A 20,000-nucleotide genomic window follows, 5' to 3' on the forward strand; every position below is an offset into this window, starting at 1 on the left:
GCGAGCACTCACTTTTCCAGTTGTCCCTGAAGCGAGTACATTGATCAGTGCAGCCAGATTGTATCACTGCCCGTGAAACTAACGGCTATTATTTTCTTATTAATTGCTTTTAAAAGGTGTTTTTGAGATAGATGATATAATTTTTGGGTACGACGATATGCCCACGGCATTATGATCGATTTGGAATCCAATGGAGGTGTGATAAGAAAAATTGCGCCAGCCCACATGAATGGGCATCACACATGGCAGTGAAAGGGGAGCGCAGATTAACCTTTGCGCAGTTTTAAAAACTTGACTAGCGCTTGACTTGCTGTTCTAGCGAAATTTCAACTATTTAAACTATTTATAACCGAAGTTGTAGCACAGTGGCGAAGTTACCATGAAAACAAGATAGCCACTGAAAAACACGCTATATTTTATCTTTAAACGCGAATATCTCAAAAATGAACGCGATGACTCCCATTTTTTATTGCTGGAGAGTAATTGGCACGCTAAGACAAAACTCATTGCAAAGTTTAAAAAAATTCTTTGCAGCAGATTCATAGCCACCTTCACAATGTGGTTCTGAATCTGCTCCAGATTTTTTTTTAACTTTGCAAAGAGTTTCATCTTAGCCTGCTAATCGCTTTTCAGCAATAAAAAATGGGGGACACTTTAGTTCGTTTTTGAGATACTAAGTGCTTTAACACAAAATATAGGGCGTTTTTAGATGGTTCTTCTGTTGCCATGGTAATTTATTACGTCACAGTAACATGTGCATCTTGTTTAACGATTATCGGCAGCGTTTCATGTGGTACCATAACATTGCCGTTAAGTGAAACAGCGTTATAGAGTCAGTTCGTCTAATGAGACATTCCCTCAAAAATGGTTGAAGCTGGTTTGAGCCACCTTGACACGCACGCGCTAGTTTCTGGATAGTTTATACATCAGTGTTTTCGACACATACAACGGAATTAGCATGCTTGTGGTCAATATAATTCTCTAAAACCCGCAGACCACCACACCGTGTATGTCTTGTAGGTTGGAAAGGATTTCTTGTTCGTTAAAGTTCAGAGAGAGAGCGCAATTTATTCATAATCTAGGTGCAAGTTTCATTCAGAAAATGTGATTAAAATATTTTTCCAAGAAAAACAAAAAATTACATAAGGTGGCTGTACGGCTGTGAGGGTGCATATATTTCTTATTTTACTTATTATTTTATCATTATGATATTTATGTAATAATATTATATAAATTATACATAATACTAGTATAATATTATATACTATAATAAAGTTTCTATATAACGCCCGCTCTCATCGGTTTAAACAGTGTGCTTTATGAGAGTACAAAGCACGGAACAAACGAAAGCTCACGCCATCATTCGCAGAAATGGCAGATAAATTTCCGAATTTTTCCTTGGGTATTATTCAACAGTTTGTTTTCCAATTGTCATATCGGAAACTTGCAGGTTTTCATGGGCAACAATTCGGCCGGTTTTCACTGAACATAATTCTTTAGATCCTCTTTTTTGCTGTTTTTTACGGACTGAAACATAGAGGCTCTTGTTTTTCCTGAATAAGTCCGACCGGGTGACTGAATCAGTTGGAAGGCTCTCTGGGTATAAATCGGCGTCTCAGTTACCGTGACTAACTGTACGAAATCAGTCAACTGATTCACTTTAGTAGGGAACGAGAGCAACAAGGTGAAAAAGAAATTTCTGTTAATAAGGTTTATAGAACAATGCTGTCAGCAAATAGGACAAGCCGGCAATGGACACCTTTTCATTTCCTTGCTCTCGAGGTAGAAGATCCAACTGAATCAGCCGGTTACCATAAATTTACAACTGAAACAGATATTGACATTAATAGCGCAGGATAATAGCGGAAGACCATCCTTGCGATTTTCCTCGCACTCGCAGTAACTTTTGCTGTTCTCCGGGTCAACTGAATAAGTCGGGTTGTGTGACTGAATCAGTTGGAAGGCTCTCTGGGCAATCAAGCTTTTCGCGTACGAAATCAGTCAACTAAACAAGTCCACGAGACAACTTTACGGTATATGGACCTATATGCAAAGAGATATAAATGCATCACTGTTCATATGCTTCTGGAACTAAGGCGAACAACATCAGTGAATAAGCAAAGGAAAACAATCCGTCACGCCAATTTAAACGACACCAACACCAGCGCAGATGTCACGGGCACGTGTCTACAATGTAATGCAATTCACAATCGCAATAATTGAATTTACCAGAGAATGATTCAAAGCTGTTTTTTCTCCTTGTTCTTTTATTTTTCCTTTCTAGTTCCCTGCTAAAGCAAGGCTTCCAAGGCAAATAATTATTTACAAAATGTAAAAAAAATTTGACTTCGACTTGGCAACAGCTATGGATTGAATTGTCGATATATGTTCTCTAATTAGATTTATTTAAGTGCTAAGACGCGGCAAGAAAAGCAGTCGATGTTTCATATTACAAAGGTTCTAAGGGGCGTGCAATTCATCGCAAGAGCTCATACATTAAGGGCTTAATAAGTGTTTGTTTGATTGGGATCAAATCCAGATCTGCCTGCAAATGCCAACCTTCATCCACAACGGGCGAAGTAAGTACATGTAATTGCTGTTTTTTCTTTAATTATCCGTGCGCGTGTGTAAAAATCATACGTAATGCGGCTTTCTCAAAAAATAGCATGCCTTGACTGCGTTTTGGCTGGTAAGGAACAAGTCCTTATTGCAAGTCATTTTTGCTCCCATAAATTAAACAGTGATTTAGCAGTCGGTATGAAAATTGTCTGCTTGAAGGTCACAAACAGTTTCAATATTGACAGTGGGCCAAAGATTGCTTTATGTTCATAAAGAAATTAAAGAATAAATGATGTGTAAAAAAATTGGCACGAACACCGGGCTCTCCCTAGTTTTCAGCACAACTGGTTGGGGACTTTTCAAACCGGTAAAGCATTTGGTTAATGTTGGACGTTCTGCAACGGATAAGCGACTTCTGAGCGTTTGCAGGCGGTAATAAGTGCTCTTACAAGCGGTAGATTTTACTGGTTACCACCTAATAAGGAGAACCCTGGAACGTGGTTGCTTTTCATTGACTCGGACAAAACTGCTTCAGTTGTGGTTTGATTTAAGCCAGACAACTTGTCATCACAAGAATTACGATTGGTGGAGAGGGTATGAAACAGTCAACTGCTTCAGTACTGATAAGCCACCACTTGATATTTGATTCCTATTGGTTAAAACTGTACTGAATCAAACATTCCAGTTTGTAATTTTGCATTCCAGTTTGGATTTAGCCGGTGTTAAGGGTTAATCCGTGCTCCTCTTTCACTGCCATGTGTGATGCCCATTCATGTGGGCAGGCACAATTTTTGTTATTACCTCTCCAAATCGGATCAAGATGCCGTGGGCAAATCCCTGTACCCAAATCTTAAACCTGATTCGATAGGCAATGGGAAGCCAATGAAGTTCGTAGAGAGCTAGTATAGTAAATGGTTAGAACCCAAATGAAAACGAACAGCATACTTAAGACTCCATTGGTAGTACAGTGTCAAAGTGGCTACCCACATGTAAGCATTGCGTACCTATTTTTTTAAACAACGCCGAGAAATACGAAAACACAATGGTTTCAATGTCCTGACTACAGGATGCTAAACTGGCACAGCAAGATTAATTGAGCAGTGAGAGGGAATAACTATCTTAAGCCAATTTTCGAAATGCCTTTCTTCATCAGGGTTTCCCAACGAATGATTTTGGCGTATGGAGAAAGAGAGGGAAAGGCATAATTTGAATAACCGGATTATGCATCTCTAGTATAAAAACAGCCAATTCTGTCCTGAGGAGCAGCCTTTCTCAATGGAAACGTGCGAGCAGTTCAATTAGCTCATTCAAAGTCCCTGGATCAAAATACATGGAGTAACCAGGTATCCAGACAAAAAAAATTGTGACGAAAAAACAAGCAATTCCGACATTGGATAGATTTAGACATGAAAAAAAAATTATGAGTTTGACGTCAATTTCAGAAAATTGAATATTACACTCTTAGTGGCATCCCCTCCTGTTAGGAACTTTTAATTAGCTTTCGATAAGAAAGATGAAATGGGATGCCATCGCCTTTCTATAGGCTGTTTTTCCCTCATTTACATAATAGAATTTCTATTTTTAATGTTCCGTGATAATTATTGTATAAAACGCTCTTAGTCTGTTAAATGCCCAAGTATTTATTCTGTAACAACTGTCTCCATTAGCCGAAATCATTCCTTGGGAAACCCTGATGAAGAAAGGCATTTTTCTTTCGAAATACTACCTTAAGATAGTTATTCCGTCACTGTTCAATTAACCTTGCTGTGCCGGTTTAGCATCCTGTACTCAGAGCATTGAACCTATTGTCTTTTCGTTCATTTATCTTCTAGGTGCACCCCAGATTTCTGAGAAAAACTTCCTGGTTTTGATTATCAACAATGGTGGATAAAAAGTTGGACCTTTTGGAGCGGCATATGCAAGAGCTTAGCGTTGCAAGAAAGGAGGGAGACAGACGAGGCAAAGGTTTAGCTTATTTCAATCTTGGTAGATACTATCAGGGCACAGCTGACTTTAATCAGGCCATAACAAACTTCAAAGAAGCATTACGCATTTTTAAGGAAGTGGGTTTCAGAGCCGGAGAAGGAAGAGCTTATTGCAATCTCGGCATCGCTTATGAAAGTCTTGGTAATTTCAAGCAAGCCATAGAGTACCACCATCAAGATCTTAGTATTGCAAGAGAGGTAAGGGACAGGGCCGGAGAAGGAAGAGCTTATTGCAATCTCGGCAATGCTTATGAAAGTCTTGGTAATTTCAAGCAAGCCATGGAGTACCACCATCAAGATCTTAGTATTGCAAAAGAGGTACGGGACAGGGCTGGAGAAGGAAGAGCTTATGGCAATCTCGGCAACGCTTATGACAGTCTTGGTAATTTCAAGCAAGCCATAGAGTACCACCATCAAGATCTTAGTATTGCAAAAGAGGTAGGGGACAGGGCCGGAGAAGGAAGAGCTTATGGCAATCTCGGCAACGCTTATCGAAGTCTTGGTAATTTCAAGCAAGCCATAGAGTACCACCATCAAGATCTTAGTATTGCAAAAGAGGTAGGGGACAGGGCCGGAGAAGGAAGAGCTTATGGCAATCTCGGCAACGCTTATCAAAGTCTTGGTAATTTCAAGCAAGCCATAGAGTACCACCATCAAGATCTTAGTATTGCAAAAGAGGTAGGGGACAGGGCCGGAGAAGGAAGAGCTTATTTCAATCTCGGCAATGCTTATCAAAGTCTTGGTAATTTCAAGCAAGCCATAGAGTACCACCATCAAGATCTTAGTATTGCAAAAGAGGTAGGGGACAGGGCCGGAGAAGGAAGAGCTTATGGCAATCTCGGCAACGCTTATGAAAGTCTTGGTAATTTCAAGCAAGCCATAGAGTACCACCATCAAGATCTTAGTATTGCAAAAGAGGTAGGGGACAGGGCCGGAGAAGGAAGAGCTTATGGCAATCTCGGCAACGCTTATCAAAGTCTTGGTAATTTCAAGCAAGCCATAGAGTACCACCATCAACATCTTAGTATTGCAAAAGAGGTAGGGGACAGGGCCGGAGAAGGAAGAGCTTATTGCAATCTCGGCTGCGCTTATGGCAGTCTTGGTAATTTCAAGCAAGCCATAGAGTACCACCATCAAGATCTTAGTATTGCAAAAGAGGTAGGGGACAGGGCCGGAGAAGGAAGAGCTTATGGCAATTTCGGCAATGCTTATCAAAGTCTTGGTAATTTCAAGCAAGCCATAGAGTACCACCATCAACATCTTAGTATTGCAAAAGAGGTAGGGGACAGGGCCGGAGAAGGAAGAGCTTATGGCAATCTCGGCAACGCTTATCAAAGTCTTGGTAACTTCAAGCAAGCCATAGAGTACCACCATCAACATCTTAGTATTGCAAAAGAGGTAGGGGACAGGGCCGGAGAAGAAGGAGCTTATGGCAATCTCGGCTGCGCTTATGGCAGTCTTGGTAATTTCAAGCAAGCCATAGAGTACCACCATCAACGTCTTAGTATTGCAAAAGAGGTAGGGGACAGGGCCGGAGAAGGAAGAGCTTATGGCAATCTCGGAAGAGCTTCTAGAATTCTTGGTAATTTCAAGCAAGCAATGGAGTTCCACCATCAACATCTTAGTATTGCAAAAGAGGTAGGGGACAGGGCCGGAGAAGGAGCAGCCTATGGCAATCTCGGCAACGCTTATGGAAGTCTTGGTAATTTCAAGCAAGCCATAGAGTACCACCATCAACATCTTAGTATTGCAAAAGAGGTAGGGGACAGGGCCGGAGAAGGAAGAGCTTATGGCAATCTCGGCAACGCTTATCGAAGTCTTGGTAATGTCAAGCAAGCCATAGAGTACCACCATCAAGATCTTAGTATTGCAAAAGAGGTAGGGGACAGGGTCGGAGAAGGAACAGCTTATGGCAATCTCGGCAACGCTTATCAAAGTCTTGGTAATTTCAAGCAAGCCATAGAGTACCACCATCAACATCTTAGTATTTGCCAGGAAACAGAGGACCCAATAGGGCTGGCAATCGCATGTTATCATATTGGTCATGTTCATGAATTTTTTGGCTCCTTGAGCAAAGCTCTTAATTACTATCGTCAAAGTGTTTATTATTTTGATGAAGTTAGGCGTCTTCAGTCAGAGGATGAATGGAAAATAAGCTTTCGTGACACAAAGGGGTTTGCGTACACCGCTCTGTGGACAGCACTCTTGAAGAATGGAGAGGTTGATGAAGCTTTGTATGCTGCTGAGCAAGGACGAGCACAGGCTTTGGCAGACATTTTAAAGATGCAATACAGCGTTGATGAGAAACCTACGATGAAGGTAACTATCTCTTTGGTTATGAAAGATCTACCTTCACAAACTGTTTTCACAGCACTTGAAGGGAACACGATCAGCTTCTGGTTGCTAAGAGATGATATCAGGATATATTTTAGACAAAAGAAAATCGAAAATGGAACTGCCAAGTCTCTGGTGAAAAGTACGTTAGAACAGATCAATGCAGGGGCTGTTTTGCGATGTGAGAATCGTTCACTTGAAAGACAAGGCAGCGACTTCTCGAGCAGTAGGAATGGTGTTGGAGAAACCTTTCAGTCTTTGAGCTTCTCTGTGCACTCTTTGCAGCCCTTGTATGATGTCTTAATCAGTCCTATAGCGGACTTGATCCAGGGCGATGACTTAGTGTTTGTTCCTGATGGACACTTTTGCCTGGCTCCTTTTTCTGCAATGAGTGACTCTGTCAGGATCCGTGTGATTCCCTCGCTAACTGCTTTAAAATTGATCACTATGGCACCTGACAACTTCCAAAGTAAGAATGAAGCGCTACTTGTAGGTGATCCGTGCTTGAGCGAAGTCACTTATGGCACTGGTGAAGCCATGTATGGACAGCTGCCCTGTGCAAAAAAAGAGGTGAATATAATTGGAGAACTTCTGCAGACCGTGCCTCTTACAGGAAAAAATGCAACCAAAGCTGAGGTGCTGAAAAGAATGAAGTCAGTTGCCTTAATCCACATTGCTGCACATGGGGATGACGGATCTGGAGAAATTGCTTTGGCCCCAAATCCCGAACGCACATCCAAGATCCCAGAAGAGAAAGATTACATGTTATTGTTGGGCGATGTTCAAGCAGTTCGCCTTCAGGCAAGACTGGTTGTGCTTAGTTGCTGTCATAGTGGCCAGGGAGAGGTAAAATCTGAGGGTATTGTGGGAATAGCCAGGGCTTTCCTGTGTGCTGGTGCCCGGTCTGTTCTGGTGTCACTCTGGGCAATTGACGATGAAGCAACCTGGATGCTCATGGAGAGTTTCTACCAACACTTGGCAGATAGAAAAAGTGCAAGTACAGCTCTTCACCATGCCATGAAATCTCTTCAGGAGACAAAGAATTATTCGGCCATAAAATACTGGGCACCATTTGTGCTAATTGGCGATGATGTCACCTTCGAATTTGTGGAGCTCAAACGCGAAAATGGTAAGTGCTATTTAAATATAACTTTAATGACTGAATCGCTGTACTTTGTACATGTTTTTAATGAGGAATTTTTCGAAAGGAGCAGGTACCTTCTTCACAGAGAAATGGCTTTATAAACGGTTGCCAGAGTGCATATTTTCACTCGAACTGCTTTGGCTAATACCTAAATGAAATAATGTCTGCATTCAGCTAGTCAGCTACTTCAGCTTCCTGCAGATAGCTAGCTGTTTGAGCCCGTGTTATGGTGGAGTGACTATGAAACTGATCGGTGATTGTCGATTGCTTATGTCAAGTGAAGTGAGTTATTGAGGTCTTCAAGTCTACATGTCAAAGTAACAGTGAATAGGAATTGTTGCTATGAACTTTAGCACAAACAGTTAAATGAATGAATTAAGACAATTGTTATATTATTTACTTGTCAATCAGAACGAAATTCATTATTGCCATTTAACCCACTACTTGTTTCTTTCTTCCTGGTTTTGTTTTTTCAGAAACGATGTCCAAAACGTGAGAAACTTACGTGGACTGTGATACGTCGATATGTCGAGTTATTGAAAGCAATTCATACATTGATACCTCAGTAGCAGTCAGACACAAGATATCATGCCTATTATAGTTAAAGTACCATGAGATTTCAGTAGTATTAAGATACTGTCCAAGTCCTTACATTTGTGCCTTGTTTTGTAAGCATCTCTTCCAGGATTAGTTAATCACTTGATAGAAATCAGGGGTTTGTTTCCATAACTGAGGATCTAGCCGTCTTGTTATTTTGGCCCTTGAAAATAACTCCAAGCTTTTGCGGTATGTTTTTCAGGTGACATGTATACTCTTTAAGCTTGCTATATCAACTTTCCATTTACAATATCATTAAGTGACAGTCTCGGGAAATGTGTATTTTCTGTGTTTCTGTAAGGTTCGCCAAAGCTAAATAAGCAAATTAATTGTTTCGGGAGGCAAATGTCTAAATGTTTGGAAATTACAAAAATTTTAATGTAGCGTTCACATTTAAATGAGACGGAAATTCCTGGAACAAAACGCTTTATTCCAAAAGGGTTTGAATCGGGCACAACATTGAGTTAGCCAATGTGTTTATTGTTTATTTTCCCACAAAACGTGGTTCAAAACCAGACACTTTTCTGACGCTGATGACGACTAGGACAATTTGGGTAAATCTAACTCTTGGGTGATGGACTCTTGCTAGGGCCTGGAACCAATCAAAGGAAAAGTTCTTTACTTTAAAGTTGTACATGTTGATTTTGTGATATTTTGTCACAGAGGGACTGGACCAATGCAAAACAATTCAATAAAATGGGCGATTTCTTAAAACTTTTAGAAGGTAAAAAGGTGTGTGGGGTATAAGTTGCCTGATCTCTTAATTAATTGTGTGCATTTTAAACCCCTGGGGAGGTGGGACTTTGCCCATGCATATGCTTGCGGAAATATTTTGAATTTTAAAATTGGTATGACCACCGAGTCACGTCATTTCATACCATTTCGCACAATTGCAAACGTTGGTCAGTAACTCTTGAGTTGACAAAGGTATTAAAAGGGAAGCATTCCATCCTTTCTCCATGTTAAAACTGAGGGCAGGATGGGCACCCACCTCCTAAACCGAGCACCCCAAATGGAGAGTAAGGTCTAAGGTCTACTTCTCCACTACCATAGTCACGTCGACCACGGCTGAACGTGCAAACAGATTCAATCCGAGCTAAAGTCTTTGTCTAGCTCTCCTCCACTTATGCAAATTTGGAGTATTTTGTACCTGCTATGAACGGTCGTCACTTCTTTCCATCCCTCAAACTGACATTTCCCTTTTTATTCAAGTTATACGACGTACAGTCTACTTTAGACTTCAAATTTACTTCAACAAAACAAAGATTTTAAACAAGCTGAGAAGATTCAAAATAGGCGAGGCAAAGAGTTGAACCCAGATCGATGGCTTCACCTTGCAGTTTCCGATATCCTCTCGACCAACGAGACAAGCTCCCGGAAAGTCGGAATTTTTAGAGTATTGACATAATAGTACCTAGCAAAACAATTGAAAGTTAACCTTCTTCAACGGGGTTTTTAGACCTAAATACCGTAGATAAGTGCGTCATAGCTTAGAAACCTATTTCTTGTTGAACTAAAGCTGTCATTCTGCTTGTTTTCATTGTTTTTAGAGGGGTAAGCTTGTCAATATTAACATGGCATAATGCGTCGTGTAATTGTTATGAAATGTTCAATGTCAGTTTGAGGGATAGAAATTAGTGTTGACCGTTATGAACTCGCATGTTCATTTCCAACTCTTTGATAATGGCGTCATGAGGTCGCCTAAACGTCGGAAGTTTAGCTTTTTATCGCTAGTCTTTACATAGAGGGTATTACACGGTGGCGTGGGGATATGAATCTCAGGAGTGAGCGAAGCGAACGAGTGAGATATTGTTCCTGCCACGAGAACATAAAATTCAAATCTTCGAGCCAACTTGTAATGTTCTATTTATTATATGGAGACTAAATATTGAATATTTCCGATTTTATCCATGCTTTTATTCTAAACAACAAACGCGACACGAGAAACCAATTCAACAAAAGGAAAACCCGGGAACAGTGACGTCATTGAACGATACGACACTCACAAAGGTGACATACGGAAAATACGCCACTGGGGTCCCGGATGAAGTGGCGTATGGAATCTACGAGTGGTTTAGTTCCCAATAAAACACTCTCCTTCATGTAATTAAATGTCCGTATTTCACTGTTTTCATCTTTATTTGGTAGTATAACATTTGTGGTTCCTGATTATTTCTTTTAGGGCATTTAACAATCATGTAATTAGTTTTTTCTTAATATTTATAGAGAGCTTGTTTAGATCGCACCATTCTTTAATTTTAGCCAGCTCTCTGTTATTTAGTTTTTCAAGATCTCGAATAGGTGATAAAGCAAAGACATTAGTGTCATCAGCAAAATTCTTAAAGTTCAGTTTATCAGAGCAGTAGAAATGTTGTTTATATAAAGTAAGAATAAAAGAGGACCAAGGGAACTACCCTGTGGTACATCACATTTCATTGTTTGTTTGTTTTTGCCATTTGGCCAAAAATCGCGATTTTCAACACTTTTGGAAAAATCGTTATTTCTCTTCTAATAGGTCTTATTTAAAGTGGTTTTTTTATAGCGCAAATCTATGAAAGTTAAGCTTTCCATCCATAAAAATTAGGCTATAAGGTGACTTGTATTTCCTAGCTTTTTGGCCTTGCGAAGTTTGCCCAAAAATGATTTCACGATAGGTCTATCCCGATTGGGCTGGCAAACTGGAAAATGGTGCTTCAAAAATGGCAAAGAAGTGCTTAAATAATGCTCGACTTTTGAAAAAGGTGCTCGAAATTTACTGATTTTCATCAGTATGCGTTAAGTTGTTTATAAATGTTCAGAGAACTAAAACATTAATGTCTTTTGAGCAAAAATAAATTCCGCAGTGAAATATACTTTAAAGCCTGCGATGATTTCAAATTGCTTCACTTCAAACACAACATTTCAACCATGTAACTTTTCGGGTGTTTAATTTGAATTAAAGGGTGTTCAAGGTTTCGTACGCGCCTTTGTACATGTGCTATACGAATACGTGAGAAAATCCTGCAATGTTAATACAGATTAAAACTGTTCGATAGACTTAAGTTTCTTTTGCGATACATCTTAAAGACGGCTGAGTCTTTGCCATGGGTCTTAAACGCCCATTGTCTCCTGTAGACCAACGCCTTCATTCTGCTTGACACCCAGGGCTTATCTGAGGTACAAACTTTGACCTTCTGAGTGGGCATAAGGGTATCGATTGCTTTGATCAGAGTGTTGTAGAATGCCTCAGTTTTATCCTTCGCAGTTGGCAGGCTCCAAGCTAAAGTTTGTTAACCATCGTCCAAGTGCACATAGGCTCCTCTGACAAAACCATAACAAAACAATAGAGTCCCAAGTTTATACGTACAAGGAAGGGTTCCGTTTTTGCAAAAGTTGGCCGTGAAGCACTTATTTCAACAGACTTAACTATTAGAGGGTAGTATGAAGTGCTAGTTTTCTACTCATATAAACCATGTGACCGTTAGCCCTATTAATGGAATTGGGCCTGTTACATATAAGGTAAAGGTAAAGTCACTTTATTTAACGTCGGTAGTTCCTTCAGTTACGAATTCAAACTGGTATCAATGTAAGCCAACGGTGTGCCTTTTACCCCCCTCCCTCTGTCAGTGCTCTGTTTTACGGATATTTAAAGCTATAGCTACACCGATCAGAGGAAAGTAGGAACAGACGTTGAAGTCATCGAAAGCCGCGCACCAGCCATCTGAGTGACGACTGCTCCTCCTCCTACTATTCTTCCTATAGAAATGCGCCAGAGGACTGGACAATGTAGAAATACACGTGGAATACCTCAACATTGTGTGGATTTCCTGTGTAACAGGCCCATACGAGGACAGAGAAAAACTCTGACCGGGGGTGACATTGGCATCTTTAATTCCCACGACCTGCTCCCGTCTGACCTTGCAGCCCAGTCGGTAGAGCAGCAGTGATCTAATCCGAAGGTCGTAAGTTCAGTTCCTGACCCTGATCAGAGTTGTTCTCTGTCATTGTGTGGACCCAATTCCATTAGTAGGGCCAATGCTCACATGGTCTATATAGGTAGAAAACAAGCACTTCACATTACCCTCTAATAATTAAGTCTGTCATATTTATATGGCCAAGTTCTAATACTTTGTGGAAACTGTAAATCAAACGTTATGATACGAGGGAAATACCGGGAGAAAATCCTTTCGGAGTCGAGTGAAGAAGCAGCGAATAGGCCGAGTTCAATATATCAATATTCAGGCGTGGCTACAAGGCTTTATGGTCAAATTTCACGGTGGAGTTCTGTTTTCTTTGTCTCACAAGTCTCAAGGAAGAGTTCTAAACAAAACAATCTTGGAATTTAACCGTAAAGCCTCGTAGCTAACCATGTGTGAATATTGACATATCGAACGTGTGCTATTAGGAATGCGGGACTCAATCCCAGGCCACCTTAGAGGAAGGCGAATGCTTTCACTGCGCCACACCTGTTCCCCCAAAGACGAAAATTGTTGTGAAAAAAATTGGGAAACCAGGAATTTAGCAAAGTGTTTATAGGATTTAAAACTCGTGAGCAAAGGCCAACCAAAAGATCTAACTTTGCATTCCGGTCTGACGGGTTTGCAGCTAATAACATACCTTTTCCCGTCTTCAAGTAACTCGTGAAGGTTGTTCTGAAAGAGAACCTTTGCAATAAGCCACCATCTCTGTTGTCGTGTGACGGTTGTCAAAATCTTCTTCTCTGGACTACACTCAGAACCGGATGAAAAATATAAATTACCATCTGGGAAACAAGAAACCTGAACCCTTGTTTATCAAATATATTAAAATTTACTTTCCGTCGAGTGGGCGGAAGTGTTGTAAAAATTCGCAATGGATGGTTTACGATAGAAATTTGTTTGGCGTTTACGGGCAAGGCAAACGGCAGGCTTCTTCATTTCAAAAAATGCTGTTCCCTTTTCTTAAAAATTTGCTGTCTCCCTCTTGTTTTTTTAGAATCTGTTAGATAAGTGTAGCGAACAGGCAAGAAAGAGGCCGAAATCAAACGTACAAGTTCCCAGATTTTTGGTAAAACCTTAAACTTCAGCCTGCCGTTCGCTGTAAATCCTTGCAGACCCAGCCGCAATCCCGTGGGGAAGGGAGAAAGGGGAAAAAAATTTCACAATCAAGAAACGGGAGAAAGGGGAAAAAGTTTTCACGATCGAGAAAAAAGAGCCCTTCCCCAATCTTGTTTCCACCCCCATCCCAACGGAATGCCGCAAACGTGGATGGTAAGGAAAGGAACTTTATTTAAGTGTCTAGTCTTCCAGCGCTGGAGCATTAATTGGGGAAACTGTAAACTAAAATTAACAATTAATACAAACCGAATTAAATGTTGGGTTTTGAGTAGAGAGAAAAACCGGTGTACCCGGAGAAAAACCTCTCGGTGCAGAGTAGAGAACCAACAAACTCAACCCACATATGACATCAAATCTGTGAATTGAACCCGGCCCACATTGGCGGGAGGCGTGTGCTCTCACCACTGCGCCATGGTTGCACCCCATAATGATGTATGTCATTTGAAGCCTTTCGTTGTACAAGATGTTGGGTACTTGATCAAAAAAGGGAACGGGAAACGCAAGTGTGGCTTCTTCTTTTCAGTTACCGGTACAATCTACCGCGACTCCAGCGAGTGTCTATCACAGCGACAATTAGCTCAAAAATTTAGGGAAAGCACTATTAAGTGTGTTGCGTAACGTTTTAAACAACAGTTGCTCCCACCCTCCAGCGAAGAATTATCCATTTCTGGGACTTTTGTCGGAAAGGTCTTTGTGTGTCATGCTTCCTAAAAGGTCTTTTTACGATATTTGGCCTAAAGGGAATTAACAAAATCTGTGAAACGTTACATCAGTTGAACCCGACTTCAGGTACGACTGTGCCGGAATAGCACTAGCCACCGACAATGAGGTGAATAGTTTTTTAGTATATACTAAAACAGTGAGATAATACAGCACAAAAATATGATTTTAACTCATTTATTCCTGCGAAGATTACAAGATTTTCGGGAGCAAATTCCGCGCGCATTGTTTGGAGGTGAATAGTTTTAGTATATACTAAAACAGTGAGATAAATATACAGCACAAAAAGTTAATTTGGATGTTTTCTTCACTTGGCACGGATGCAAATCGGTACGCCATTTTTTCCTGAGTTGCTCGGAGGTAAATAGCACAGGATATTCGGAGTTTAACGAATCAATCAGCAAGCGAGTTCAACGCTATCCACTGTTTTAGTATATACTTACAAAGGATATCCAGAGTTTGAGTAGCCAAGCAGCACGCGCGTTCAACGCTATCCACTGTTTCGGTATATACATTTTTAGTAAATTTTCAGCTCCGACTATTCCATTTTTAGCTTTTTGATTGGCTAAAAAAACTCCGACTATGAGCCAATAGTCGAAGTTTTACGCCATATGGAAAATAGTGCGCCAAGATGCTCTTTCCGGACGCTTTGTAAAATTGTGGAAATAAAAATCGGCGGCAAAATCCGGTTTGAGAATTTACTAAAACAATTATTCCATTCGCCCTTGCTGGATATGAAGTGATTATAACCAACTCGCGCTTCGCGCTCGTTGGTTATTTTATCACTTCATATCCAATTCGGGCTCATGGGATAATTGTTATATATACATGCAAAAACCTGATAACCTGTGTCCGGCGAGCCAATTAAAGTGCTGGAAATCTGATATCCGTAGTTTAGTTTTTCATAATATCCGATACAATCAAACAAACAAGCTAAGATCTTGGCTCCAGTTATCTAATTGTGAAATAATCCCCAACATGATTGCAGAAACTAGATCTACCCAATGTTACAGGGATAGAGTTCATAAGAAGTCCGGTACGGATACAGTGTTTCGAATTCACCATTTTCCCCAACAGCTTTTAAATAGAAAAACAGCTAGAAGGACTTCTGCCGACATATATTGGCGCAAAAACAAGGTAGGGGCACAAAAAGATATTTGTACAGAGAGCATAACAGAGGTTCTTTTAAAAAGAATTTACAACGTTTTAAGGGAGTAAACTGGAGGCAAAAACGGAAAAGAAAACGTAACGTTTTGAGGACTGCCTTGGGGTGCATTCCTTTGCGATGATCCGAAGAGGGATCACTGATCTAAGATCTCTTGGATCATGGTGCTTCAAAGGAACCGAAAAATCCTTTCCCAGAGTGGATTTATCGGTACCTCTGATGCACCGTGATCCAAGATTACTTAGACCAGTGATCCCTTTTCGGATCATCCCAAAGGAACGCACCCTTGATCAACACGAACGAAAGAAAAGAAGGAAGTCGTCATTCAGTTTATATTGTCAACTAAACAGTTGAAGTGTAATCTGCGAATTCTTGCTTTTGCTCCGACAAGATCCCCTTTCCATCTCCTCCGCTTTCCTTTCCGACGAAGTCCGGGAGCGTTTATCCTCGTGTCTCTGGTAACAACATCGCAATTACGCCAGCGGAGAATGATGTGGCGCCGAAGACGATCGGTGGAACCCAAAGGAGTCCTGTAGCATCCTGTTAAAACAATAAAGAGTGAAGCAATACAAACAATCAACTGGCACAAAGTCGTTAAGGGGGTGTTCCTCTTAGCACCTCTTTACATTAATGGCTAATAATATTGTTACAGTCCAAGTCGTAATCTTAGATCCACAAACCAATGACTCCTTGACATCCCCAGGTCTAATCAAAGGACCTATCGTGACAGAGCAGTTTCTGTGGCAGCTCCGAAGTTATGGAATGCTCTGCCCATCAGCGTTATGCTAAGTAGTACACCGCCAGTGAGTTGAGCCGAAACTCCGAGCGAGAGAACACGTTTATTCACCGAAGGCAAGATGCAAATACAACCCAAACTAAGCAGGCAAAAGTGGTAACAAAGGCACCAAGCTAATTATGCGCGAACTGTGACAATGAGGTAACTAAGCGTGCATGCAAAGCGAAACAATAACCCGAACTAAACGACGGCGTGTACAATGGGTTACGCTATGTGACCTAGTGGCGGGAATTACACAACAATGCGAAATATGGCGTGACTTCTTCTTTCTTCTCCTCGCCAAGGTAGATGAGTAATAAATACGAAATAAAACTAGGCTGGGAATTGATAGTACACAAGCAGTTACAAATAGCTAACATTGTCCTTAATATGTAATGTAGTCCTTGAGGAAAGCCGGACGACGAGTTGAACGGCTTGACCGGCGTGGGCCAGGTGAGGAGGTAGGCTCCGGGATATGGGCATCAATGTCAACAGTCATGCTTCCACTCGGGGGAGGGGAAGACTCGGGCACATGATGAATGTCAGGCTGAGGATCTGGTGGGGTAGCGAGCTCGCTAGGAACTACAGCAGGAGCCGGACTCGGAGTGCTCTGAGGTGTAAGGAGGGGAGTGGGTTCCTCGTCAACGTGCTCAGAGGTGAGAGGCTCTTCGTCGGTATCTTCAGGGTAGGAAGCGGAGCTGTAATGACGAGAGAGGTTAGACGTGGTCTCTGTTAGGTCAGGAACACGATAACATTCGGACAGCTTGACGCGATAGGAGGTAGAACGCAGCTGTGAACCGGTGAACTTGCGTACGTTGCACCATAGGCCATCCACGGAGACCACAAGATACCGATTGCGGGCACTGGTCTTGGAGCCATCAGAAGTAATGTACACCAAATCGCCTACTTGAACGGGCGTGGCCGGGCGAGGGCAACAGCCTGGGGCTTTGGATCTCTCACTTGTGGGGTGGTTACGGAGCCGCAACGACTGCTGTTGTCGAACAACTTGGAGGTCGGAAAAAGGGATCTGTGCGTTAGTGAATTGATCGCGTTGAAGCCACATCTCGCGGGCAGACAATCCTCTGTTGCGGATACGGGTGTTGAGATTGGCTGTCGCCACAGCTAAGGAAAGAGGACTGATTGTACCACCCTCAGGACAAACACGTAGAAACTCATCACCAAGTTCTGCGACGCATTTCTCTGCCACAGGATTCTTGTTCGGGTTTTTGACTCGGCCGACTTCCACGGCAAAGCCATACTGCTTAAGGATTTCATCGCCACCTAAAGAAGCAAAGCCAGGAGCGGGATCTACCCTTATGACGGAAGGGGGGCCAGACAGAGGTCGCAGCTCAAGGCACAAACGGAGGAGACCAGAGCGAATGGATTCACGACGTTCGTTATCCAACAAGCAGGCTGCAGTGAAGGACGTGGACGTCTCGCGGACGACAAGTACTAGCTGACGGTAGCGCTTTATGATGTCTGCAGCGAAGGAAATACCAAAGCCGTCGGGGGGATCAGAGGTTGATTGTTCAATGAGGCTGGATGGAACTTTCTTCAGGGAAGAGCATAGGTGGCAACACTGCGAGCACCGATCCAGGGCTTTGTCCAAATCTAAAGCGAAGAAATAACGCTGTGAAACCAGTTTCATCTGGTGACGGGAGGGGTGGTCCAGCTTCACGTGTAAGGCAGCAAGGAAGCCATCAACAACAGAGCGTGGAATGACAATAAATTCGCGGGGCGCAGCGAAAGGTTCATCGCGTTTTACGACGAGTAGGCCGTCACGGGAAATGGAGACCAGGTTCAGGTAACGCTTGACATCTTTAATGTTTGTCAGCTTCTTTGACGGGCGAGTGCCCTGCTTAAGATGAGAGTGGACACGTCTCAAATCCGGGCACTCTAGTTGCGATTGGAGCCAGGCGGAACGGCTTGTGAAAGGAAGGGACGTCTTCCCCGATAGCACATCATGAACAGAAATGGGACGCACAGCTAGGTCTTCAGCTTCGAATACAAATGAACAAACTTGGCAGCGAGGGTCGTCGCAAGCTGGTGCGTTACGACTAGCAAAGTCAGAAGGCAGGTTGGCAGAACCAGCCAAATGGAGCAGTGTGATTTGGTAACGGCTAACAGATGATAAAAACGAAGTCACTCGGGGACTGGAGGAGAACTGTCCACGGCAGAGCTTGTCAAAGGCCTGGACACACGGCTTGCTGTCAGTCAGTACATAAGTCTTAGACTTTGATTGAATTATATAAGGGGCAAAATGCTTGACAGCAGCGGCAATAGACAATGCCTCTATTTCACATGGTAACCAGGAGGCTTGATGCTTTTTAAATTTGGCACTGAAGTATCCGGCAAGGTGGAGCTTCTGGTCATGAAGCACATAAAGAGTGGCGCCGAGGCCATTCATCTTGACGGAACCATCGGTTGCGATCCAAAGTTGATCATCAGGCTTGGGGAGTGTGATGGATCTGTTAGACGTGAGTGCTTCTTGACAGGAGCGAAAACACACTAGGAGCTCATCAGACCAAGAGATGGTGTCTTGAGATTGACGACCAGCCGTAAGCGACTCGAGAGGAGCGAGGAGTTTAGCAGCTCCACTAAGGACCCGACCAAGCATTTTGTATGAGCCAACAAAAGCACGGAGACCGCGTACATTCTTGGGTGGCTCACAAGAAGCAAGAGCAGCTACACGATGGGGAGAAGCGCGGATCGAGCCCTGGGACCATATCCAACCGAGAATGGTGGTAGAAGCTGGGCAGATTATGGTTTTCGCAGGTGAGAGGCGAAGGTTGCAGCGATCGAGAGCCGAGAGGACTTTTCGCCAGTTTAAAAGGAGCTCTTGATGGGAGTTACCACCACAATACAAGTCGTCGGCAATCTTAGCGACACACCCTTCCTGAAGGAGATCACCCAGGACGCGGCACATTAGCTCCTCGAGGGCCGTTTCGGAACCGGGGATTCCCATTGCGCAACGCGTCTAGACACGAACGCCTTTAAAGGGTGTAACCACGCCACAATACTTCATGGAGTTCTTTGCAAGTGGGATTTGGTAGAATGCCTGAGACAAATCAGAGACTACAATGTACTTCCAGCAAGCAATCTTGAGAAGAGTGGAGTCCACGTCCGGCATTAGTGAGGGCTGGGGCTTGCTATAGCGGCCCACGTCAGTAAAGGCTGTGACTAAGCGAAAACCGCCATTCCTCTTCTTCACCAAGAAGGATGGATTCAAGTATTCCACCACAACGTTTAAATCTTCTGGTCGACTAAAAATGCCTTGAGCCTCAAGTTCGTCAAATTTGGTTTGAAGCAGGTCGAGTTGGTCGCGAGAGTACTGTGGGACACGCCCTTTTCGCTTGTGAGGCACGACAGGGCCCATATTCACAACCCCTTCAATCGGCCCGGCAGCTCCATTGTAACCAGGAATACGGGGATCGAAAACCAATTGGAATTCCTTCAGTAGCGAAATGAACGCGGCTTTCTCAGCAGGGGACAACAAACCGTCAGGGTCTACATGTACGGACTCGACGGAAGAAGAGGGAGGAGTAGTAGACTTGGGGCACGGCTCTGCAGCTTGGGTTGAGGAGGGCTCTATGGAAGACTCCAGAACAGTTAGACGTGCTTGGCATAAATGGTCGTTCTTGCGGAT

General features: G+C 42.6%; 1 protein-coding gene across 1 annotated transcript in view; it reads left to right on the forward strand.

Moving 5' to 3' along the window:
- LOC138051628 (tetratricopeptide repeat protein 28-like) overlaps positions 1-8,465 on the forward strand; it is a 105,474-nt gene extending 97,009 nt beyond the window's left edge. Inside the window, exon 7 of the mRNA XM_068897866.1 lies at positions 4,483-8,465. Coding sequence (XP_068753967.1) covers positions 4,483-8,123 — 3,641 coding nt within the window. The 3' untranslated portion in view covers positions 8,124-8,465. The remainder of the gene's footprint in view (positions 1-4,482) is intronic.
- Positions 8,466-20,000: the final 11,535 nt, after the last annotated feature.

The sequence above is a fragment of the Montipora capricornis genome, chromosome 6 (genome assembly GCF_036669925.1).
Source record: "Montipora capricornis isolate CH-2021 chromosome 6, ASM3666992v2, whole genome shotgun sequence".
NCBI lineage: Eukaryota > Metazoa > Cnidaria > Anthozoa > Scleractinia > Acroporidae > Montipora > Montipora capricornis.